This window comes from Barbatula barbatula, assembly GCF_947034865.1.
Source record: "Barbatula barbatula genome assembly, chromosome: 1".
Classification (NCBI taxonomy): Eukaryota; Metazoa; Chordata; class Actinopteri; order Cypriniformes; family Nemacheilidae; genus Barbatula; species Barbatula barbatula.
The window spans coordinates 20,781,324-20,790,593 of NC_136766.1; the positions used below are offsets into that span (position 1 = coordinate 20,781,324).

The window sequence follows — 9,270 nt, forward strand, 5'->3', positions numbered from 1 at the left end:
CTATAGTAATTATGACATGATGGCAGAAAGTGTGGTTGCCGTGGTAGAGTTTTGTAAACAATATTAGGCTAGTACATGAGTTACTGATAACTGAAAGGTGTGTTGGGGGGGTTGCATAGGAGGAGACAGTGAGTCATTATCTGAAGGAATTTAAGAGGTGAATCCCATCCCAAGCGACACAGAGAGAAGTGTTTCATCACTTCACATCAACCGTCTCAGGTAAGATTCATACCTGTTGCTCTCAGCCATGATTGCTTTATTGTGATTCTCATTGAATTATACCTAATAGAAAATGTGTTATCTATAAAAACCTAAAATCATGAAATATTATATAATATATATAGATATATATAGATACTGCTATAATGTGTAATCTTGTGTGTGTGTACATTGGTCAGAAGTATAGCCTGTGGAATGTGTACTGGGTGTGGATCAGGGTGTGTTTGAACAAAGTTTGAGCAAACTCTCTGCTTTCTTTTAATAATCGTATTCACCTCATTTTTATACTGCATAGAGAAAATGATTACTTGTTAGCACTGTATGAGGAAGTTTTACTACTGTCATGTTACTAGTTAGACAACAACAAAACAGTACAATACATGTTTGCAGTGTGCATTCACTTGGAGACACCTGAAAGGGCAATAAAAATGCTTAGTTACTTCCATAAATGTATTTGAAGATACCAGACTGGTAATGCGGAGCCTTTATCAGAGACAGATGCCTTACGTATTTATGACAACCATCACATAAACCTTTGAAACTAAGGGTGAGGCTGTACTATTCAAACACTTAAAATCACTGGTTTTGTCTCCTATTTCATCTATAGGATAATTTCCACAAAGTCCAGGAAAATGGCTTTAGTGTCAGAGTTTCTGAGTCAACTCACATTAAGTTATGGAGGGGTAAGGTGATAAAATGACTCACATACATTAATGTTTTAATGTCATGCTTTATATTGTATTTCATAGTGCATTTCTTTGTATTGTATTGATATTGTGTGTATTTACAGGAGAAAGAACCTAAATGTCCAACAGTGCTACCAGTTTACGATTTTAATCCAGGCATGGATGCAGCCAAAATAGAGACAGCCATTAAAACTAAAGGTAAGGGATGATGCCATGAACACTTCTGTCTCTTTATAAAGCTTGTTCACTGTACAGTCTATACTACAGATATTTGTTTGCGTGCCTGAACAGGATGTGTGGTTATTTAATTTTTAACTTTTGTTTAACACTTGTACTAATGTACAAAGGGTGGAGAACACTTTGTCTGTAGAATTAAGATAATGAGAACTTATTGGTAAGTGTAACATATGAGTCAGTCTTGTACTGTATGAAGCAGGAACTAGGTTTCAGTTTTTTGCATCAATAAAGATAAAATATGGCAGGTGTGATATTAACGTCTATGATGCAATTATTCTTCCTCACAGTTGTACGGTGTGGGAAAAATTGTATTCTAAATTGCATCTGTCATGCATGCCAGATGCGTTGATAGACCCACAGCATAGCATTACTATTTATATCACTTTTTTTCTCAAAAACCTGCTGTCTGCAAGATGTATGCAACACAATGCACTATACAAACTTCCCTTGCTTAAACCACTATACCTACTATATTTAAGAAAAATATTCAAGGATCCTCAACATACTTAACATAAACTTGTTTTACATGTTTGCATTTATAACACAATAATTTTCTTCTTTTCAAGAATTTACAACTTCAATATTTCAGCAAACCAGTCGTTTTATGGCTCCAACTAATAGCCTATATAGAACATATTTTATATTATTTTTTTTGGTTTCACTGCAGTCTAAACAAAGTTAGTTAATTTATTTGTACTGTATTAAACTCATTAGCACATCTCAGCCAAAGGTACTGCCCAATTTTTATGTAATGTCCTAAACCAATTAAATATTAATTTCATTTCTTAAACTACAGAACCCAAAATGTTTTTCTAAGCGACAGTGTAGGTTTATTATTAGGTTACTATGTTGCAGATCCATTTTAGCCGCTATTATCAATGTATATGATTATACTTAGAAAAAAACAAAATTGTTCAAACTTAAACTTCAAGTTTATACTGGGGCACAGCAGATTTATACTGGGGCATGTGCCCCTGATGGATGCAACAGAGTGTATGAGATAGAATGAAAGCAATCTGTGCCAAAAATGTTTTATTTCTTCATAGTTTTATGCTTAGAAATCAGAAGATGTCTTATTGATGCAATGCAGTATATATTTTTTAGTCCATCTCCTTTTCTCATTCATTCATTCATTCATTTGTTTGTTCACTCAGGAGTGGATGAGCAGATAATCATTGACATTCTAACAAGACGTAGTATCTCACAAAGGACTGAAATTGCATTTGAGTATGAGAAAAGGGCAAAGAAGGTAGACATCCTCATTCTATAATAAAACATGTATGTCTTCATGATCTAACCTTAATGAACTTGAAATATAGACAAATAAAGTGATGCCATAGAAGAATCATTTTGGGTGCCCAAATAACTTTTGTCAAAGCTTCTTACGAGAACTATTTGTTTCTTACCCTTTTATAAGTCCTATAGAGTGGTTTCCCTTTAATTCCTACAGAATGGTTACCTTTTTCATCACAAATAAAAAACTGCAACTATGCTGCAGAAAGGTCTTGTGGAAGGTTTTTTATAGTGTCATACATCCCTAAAATTTATTTTTAAAAGTGTACTGTATGTTGTTTTTTCATTTTGCTGTAAAATTTCCCTCCTTATCAATGTCTCAAATGACTTGATTTTGCTTGTGTGTTGTAGGATTTGGTAAGTGCCCTGAAGGGGGCGCTTTCTGGCCCTTTGGAGAGTTTGATTTTGGGCTTGATGAAGAGCACAGCGCAGTTTGATGCCTCTGAATTAAAAGCTTCAATGAAGGTATATGTTTCAATTCATCTGCAGTAAAGTATCAGACGTATGCAGAATTTCTCATCTCCTCTTTTGAAAAATTATGAAAATTGTGTTAGTCCAGATGCCTTACAGTTGTTGTCATGTGAATGAATATGTAGTTCCACACAATCTCTATAGCTTTATGACAGTGTGGGGTATGTTTCAGGGTCTTGGCACTGATGAAGAGACTCTCATTGAGATTTTGTGCTCTCGCAACAATGAGGAGCTTATGGAAATCAAGAGGGTTTATAAAGAAAGTGAGTGGCCCTTCAAACCATGTATATACACATAGAATTATAGATATATTCATATTTTTATATGCACACCCATTTCCTTCTCTTCATGCAGTGTTTAAGAAGGATTTGGAAAAGGATGTAGCTGGAGACACATCTGGAGATGTTGCTAAGCTGCTGTTGGCCCTTGTACAGGTAAAGAACAAAAACGTTTCTGTTCTATAATAAGTTGTTATAGTTGCTATATAATGAATGCATATTCAAATAATTCAACATACTTTTTTTTACATATTTTTACAGTATGACAGATTCATAATCATAGATCATATGTTCATTCTGTTCATTTACAGTGCAAAAGAGATGTGCCAAGCAATGTGGTGGACTATGAGAAGATTGACGATGATGCAAGAGTGAGTGAACCACTGCTATGGCCATTCAAATTTATTGATGAAGAAAGAGTATTTATACAATATGTGCCAATATCGGTATCAGTGGTTCCAGTGTCACCCATAACATTTGATAATGCTGTTCATTATGATAATAATCAGGCTCTTTATGATGCTGGAGTCAAGAGAAAAGGAACCGACGTGACCACCTGGATATCCATTTTCTCTGAGAGGAGTGTCCCACATCTGCAGAAAGGTGACACAGATATAAATTTGAACTCTGTTATTAATATAAAAAATGGACCACCTATTCAAAATATATTTTTCTCAGTGTTTGAAAGGTACAAGAGATACACTCCATATGACATGAAGGAGAGCATTCGGAAGGAGGTGAAGGGGGATCTGGAGAGATCCTTCCTCACACTAGGTACCTGTCAGTCATCTGTCACACATTAGACTATCATCCGGCTGTCAGAGCACTATATGTATAGATCTGGATGGCACATTTGATTATAGTGCCTGCTGACCCACTTTGTCTTTCATGTTTAATTAAACATAATCACAAGCTGTTGGGTAAGAACATTTTTGCGGGAGTATTGTGGAATGAGACTGAGTAGATCATTTGTCTGTAAAAGAAAACATGTAACCTTCTTCCTAAGATCTACCTCTATATTTCTTCAGTTGAGTGTTTGGAAAACAAACATCTGTATTTTGCCAGCAGACTCAATGATGCCATGAAGGTAAGTATGTCAATGATACACATATGATACACTTTAACACACGCCATATGATGTTTTTAGGTTTTTTATTTATCGTGTAATATAGCTCCCTGTCCTGATCACATCTTAGCCTCACGTAATGAATTTTCGTGCCTAATTGTTTTGTGCCAAATGTTTGCAGAGTAAAAGCGTGAAAGAGAAAGTAGTGACCCGCATCATGGTTTCTCGCTGTGAGGTTGATCTCATGAAAGTCTGCACAGAGTTCAGGAAGAATTTTGGCAAATCACTGCACCAGACAATTTCAGTAAGTATCCAGTTCTCTCTTCTTTCTGTATATCTATCACCTCCTTTTAAATTTTCCATGTTCTTTGTTAACATGCATTCAAAAAGCATTGACCTTTATTCTACACAATCTTGTTTTCCTCAGGAACAAACTAAAGGTGATTACCAGAGAGCTCTTCTGAATCTCTGTGCAGGAGATGATTAACATACTCGTTCTCCAGCTGCAGATGTCCTGAGTTTCCAGCAGTCAATGCCTTCCTAAATGATTTAGTTAGCCAAAAAAATGCAGTATTATTATTGCCATGCTTTTGTCTCTTCTTGTTCCAGTATACTTGACATGTTTATCACTACACACAATATTTTACTCATACAAAGGCAGAAGGAAGAATGGTGAAGTAATAATAATTACAAAGATGTTCTAAATTGTTGTTATTAATAAAAATATGTGATGTAAACACACTGAAGTTGATTTGAAAATTAGTGTCAATTTTTTTCTAAGACTCCACGAGAGGTCACAACAACGCAAATGTTCTACGAATACAAACGTCTCGGTTACGTCTGTAACCTCGCTTCCCTGATGGAGGGAACGAGACGTTGTGAGAGACTGACTGGGGTTTGATCTTGAGAACCTACCTTCTCCGAGATAATTAATTATAAAACGCCAATGGGCTTGGCGAATGGCACGCGCACGCCAGTCTCCGCCCCGTACATACGGGTATAAAGGAAGATGGCGGCGGTCATTCACTTACTCTTTGTACTGAGGAATCTGAGAGGGCACTCCCGTTCACTGCAGTGATTCGGTGCAGTGTTGTGGCATGAAGTCACAACGTCTCGTTCCCTCCATCAGGGAACGGAGGTTACAGACGTAACCGAGACGTTCCCCTTCAGTCGGTCTTTTGACGTTGTGAGAGACTGACTGGGGATCTATCTTAAGCGCCACAGCGCTTGCACCGACATCACGACCTCTAGCGGAACGACCCTGACTAGGCTAGCAGAGACACTAACATGGTCTCACCGGCGGGGAGAACAACATGCGCAAAAAAGGTGTCAGCCCGAGTAGGGGGACAAATCCAGGTGGGATTACCACCGGCGGGGAGGTCACAGATTCACCAATCGGGAAATCATGAGTGAGGAATTCAACACACGGGATGACCCAGAGGGGAGTCACTACGTATGGGGCACTAGCCCTAGTACAGGGGTCTACCGGAGCAGGGATGACTCTACCTATACCGGACCTGGTTCCAACAGACGGCTCCGCTCAATCTGTTACCAAGTGCAAATGCTTAGTGATGGATGGAATGCCTATACTTCGCCGCGAGAGGGGAAAGTAGGGAGGCTAAAATAGCGCACTAATCTCACCTGAGGAGTGGAGAAGGCGCTTTCGCAGGCGTACGCCCAAACCAGGAGCCCAACCGACGCCCCCAAGTGGCAGCCGTCTGCGGGCACAAGTGGCCCGCAAATTTCACGCTCCACCCGGGGGACGTCAACATAGCCTCTAGCCGCCCCACTAACCAGGGAAGTCACAGCCACCGAGCCCTCCTGCCTGAAACGCACCAAAAATGGGCGCATTCCAGGACTTGGCGAGCTCATCATGCACCTCCGGGAAGAATGGTAACGGAGTGAATTTTGACCACGCCCCTGAAACCGCACATCTAGCCACGAGCGTTCCGGGGAGGGTGGTGTTACACCCTGCAACCCGATGCACGCGGCTGCTCGGGAAAGCATGGCCGACATCTCAGCATCAGTCTCCTCCGGAGCTCGACTGCCTGATGACAGGAGATCAGAGGAGTCTTCCACATCCGATGCCAGCAGGTAGCTGTCCGACGCAGCGACAGAGATAGCGTCATCATCCGTGTGCGAAGTCTTACCACTATGAGACGTCCGTCTGCCGCTCGTAGGGGACGAACCAGGTGAGCGTGAAGGGGTATAGATGGTCCGCGAGCATGAAGCTGACGGAGCAACATCTATCGAAGTCCCCAAATCACCCCCGCCGCTCACCAAAGCGGTCAACCTCGCCGAAACGGCAGCTGAACACGCCTGGGAAACAGACGTGGTGGTGGCAGCGCTCGAAAGAACGTAGCCAACCGTGACCGCAACACCCTGATTGTTATGTCCGCACACACGGGACATACCGCATCAGTGAAACCTGCCTCAGCATGCTTGAGCCCCAAGCAAGTGACACGGGTATCATGGCCGTCAGACTCTGGGACGAGTCTGTCGCACCCAAGGATACAGCTACGAGGCATGCTCGTAGCCGGAGGGACTTACCTCTTAAGGTCTGTAGCCTTCTGCCGAAACGCCCAGGGGAAGTCCACCGAAAGGGGAAGTCCGCTGCTCCGCGTCATAAATCCAGCAGGTTAAAAGTTTTCTCGAAGTCGAGTATCATGTGTAGCATCAGCAAACACACTGGTTCCGAAGAACAAAGGATAAGTGAATGACCGCCGCCATCTTCCTTTATACCCGTATGTACGCGTTGTCGTTTTATAATTAATTATCTGGGAGAAAGTAAGTTCTCAAGATCAAACCCCAGTCAGTCTCTCACAACGTCGAGAGACCGACTGAAGGGAAACACAAACTTAAGACGTAAACATACTTTTAACCTAATTTATACCAAAATATAAAAACACACAATTATTTGTGAATTCGAAATTCTACATTTACATTTAGGCATTTGGCAGACGCTTTTATCCAAAGCGAATTATACGTTAGCAGCCTATACATTTTACATAGGTATCTGCAAAGGGAGCGTTGTTAACACAATGCTCCCACAACCTTGCGTTGTTAACACAATGCTCTTAACACTGACTCAAACATTTCTTTATTATTTGTATTATTCAACAAACAGAGATGACAGAATGATTCCAAATATTTCACAAACTTCATATTTTTTAATGGTGTTACACAAATATCAAATAACTGCGTGGTGGCCATATTTCTATACAAATTAAGCGGACAATTGCCACTAGAGGGCAGTAGTTCGTTTTAACCCAGTAAATAGTCTGTTATCTAAAGCTCAGTTTGCCTTCGCAGGTTGTCAAATCTGTCTAAATAATCTCGATTAAACCATCAATGTTAAGATTTAAGGTATCTGACAATTACGTGATTTTTTGACTCCATATTTGTGGCGTGAATCTTGAAGACGTCTTGGACGAACTAAAAGGTATTTGTTTCCTTGTTTTATTACGTTTAAACAGCCAATTTAAATAAATATATGACATTAGAAGTGTGACATTCACACATTAAATGCATATCCACTACAGAGGAATACTCCTGCCGACAGTTAACACTACTGGGGTTTTAGGCATCACTTTTCAATTAGTTTTAAAAACCTTTTTGCTAATAATGTTAAGACTTAATGGTCAACGATTATACATAATATTTAGATATCAAGTCCAGTAAGACAACCAAGGGGAGAGATCCAAGGGTTACTAGAATGCTGAAATAAAAGGCATTTTGTAGCCTGTAGGCCATTGCTGCACATTATATTGACATTCTGACCCGCAGTTATTGTAATAGAGACCTCCAGGTCGACTACAGAGCTATGAAAATAGAGAGTGCGCAATGCTGTGTGTTTTCTTAAGTAAAATGGTAGTAAATCATCAGAGGTGACGGTTTTTAATCTTCCAGATTAATGTCAGTCCTCAGAAGCAGGGTGGAAGAGTGATCGGCGTGGGCCACACACGTCACGTTGTCATCGCTTCTTCTCTTGTTTTCTCCACCTCTACATGACATCTGTAGATTTCAGTTCATAAAACTATGTACACCTACTTGCTGGTGTTTCACGCCAGCTACTGTAGGAATACTGGGTTGAACCTTGAAAGCTTATTCACAAAATGAAAAATAAAATACTGTCATTATTTACTCACCATAATGTTGTTTCTTTTAATTTTCTTTAATCTGTAAAGCACAACGTTTCAGAATGTCAGGAACCGACATCCTCACCTCAGTCTAAAAAAAACTATGTTCAAGAAACATCAGTTAATACTTGCCACAAGCTATTGGGCCAGTGCCTGGGAAAGCACGTCAGCACACCCACACATAACTAAACACATATTTGTATTACAAAGCAAACTCAATTGTACCCATAGTGCAACCCTGATCAATCAGTCATGTGCCCAGAGACAAACCAATCGTACGGGTGCGACGCATACCCGCAGAGCAGTTCTAATGGACTGGAAGAGTAGAGCTGGCCAAACTCTGCAGGCCACACATAACGTAAGCATCAGACATCTCATCGAATTAGTTTCACAGTGTGAAAGACAAAGCGCTACCAAATGTAAATGAGGCCAGACATGCAATACTGCTGATTGAACTGATATAATTAGAATAATATTGCCAAGAGTCTTATTAAGAAGCAGGGGACATAAATAACCCGGGAGATGAGTTAATAGCAGCCTGCTCAAGTAGCTCTAAAATGTGCTAAGGCCAGCTATTTCTGTTTATCCATGGCCCACTGATAATCTGATTATTGATGCGAGTGTACTATCAGAGGTGAACCATCCCATCCTTGTGCTGTTGGATGTGGTGGCTATTTTAATTTCAATTATTTAGCCGAGTTATTAGGGTGAAGACAACCAGGGGGTGTCATCCCTCTCTGTTACCATCCGACTGACTGCACGCACCGGACAGAAGATGCTCTAAAAGGGTCGGTAGAGGATGGAGAGATGAAAAGTTACATTATTGACAGTTTGTTTAATAGATCAATATTCGCTTTGAGTTGTGACTTTGTTATCTGATG

At 40.2% G+C, this 9,270-nt stretch overlaps 1 protein-coding gene across 1 annotated transcript; it reads left to right on the plus strand.

Moving 5' to 3' along the window:
- The first annotated feature begins 99 nt into the window (after positions 1 to 99).
- Positions 100 to 5,005, plus strand: anxa2b (annexin A2b). The gene is made up of 13 exons (XM_079460882.1): positions 100 to 219; positions 827 to 902; positions 1,010 to 1,103; positions 2,297 to 2,391; positions 2,787 to 2,900; positions 3,079 to 3,169; positions 3,261 to 3,340; positions 3,496 to 3,555; positions 3,694 to 3,787; positions 3,863 to 3,958; positions 4,213 to 4,271; positions 4,432 to 4,554; positions 4,678 to 5,005. The coding sequence occupies exons 2-13, from the start codon at positions 852 to 854 to the stop codon at positions 4,735 to 4,737; spliced, it is 1,017 nt and encodes a 338-aa protein (XP_079317008.1). The 5' UTR covers positions 100 to 219; positions 827 to 851; the 3' UTR covers positions 4,738 to 5,005.
- The last annotated feature ends 4,265 nt before the right edge of the window (positions 5,006 to 9,270 follow it).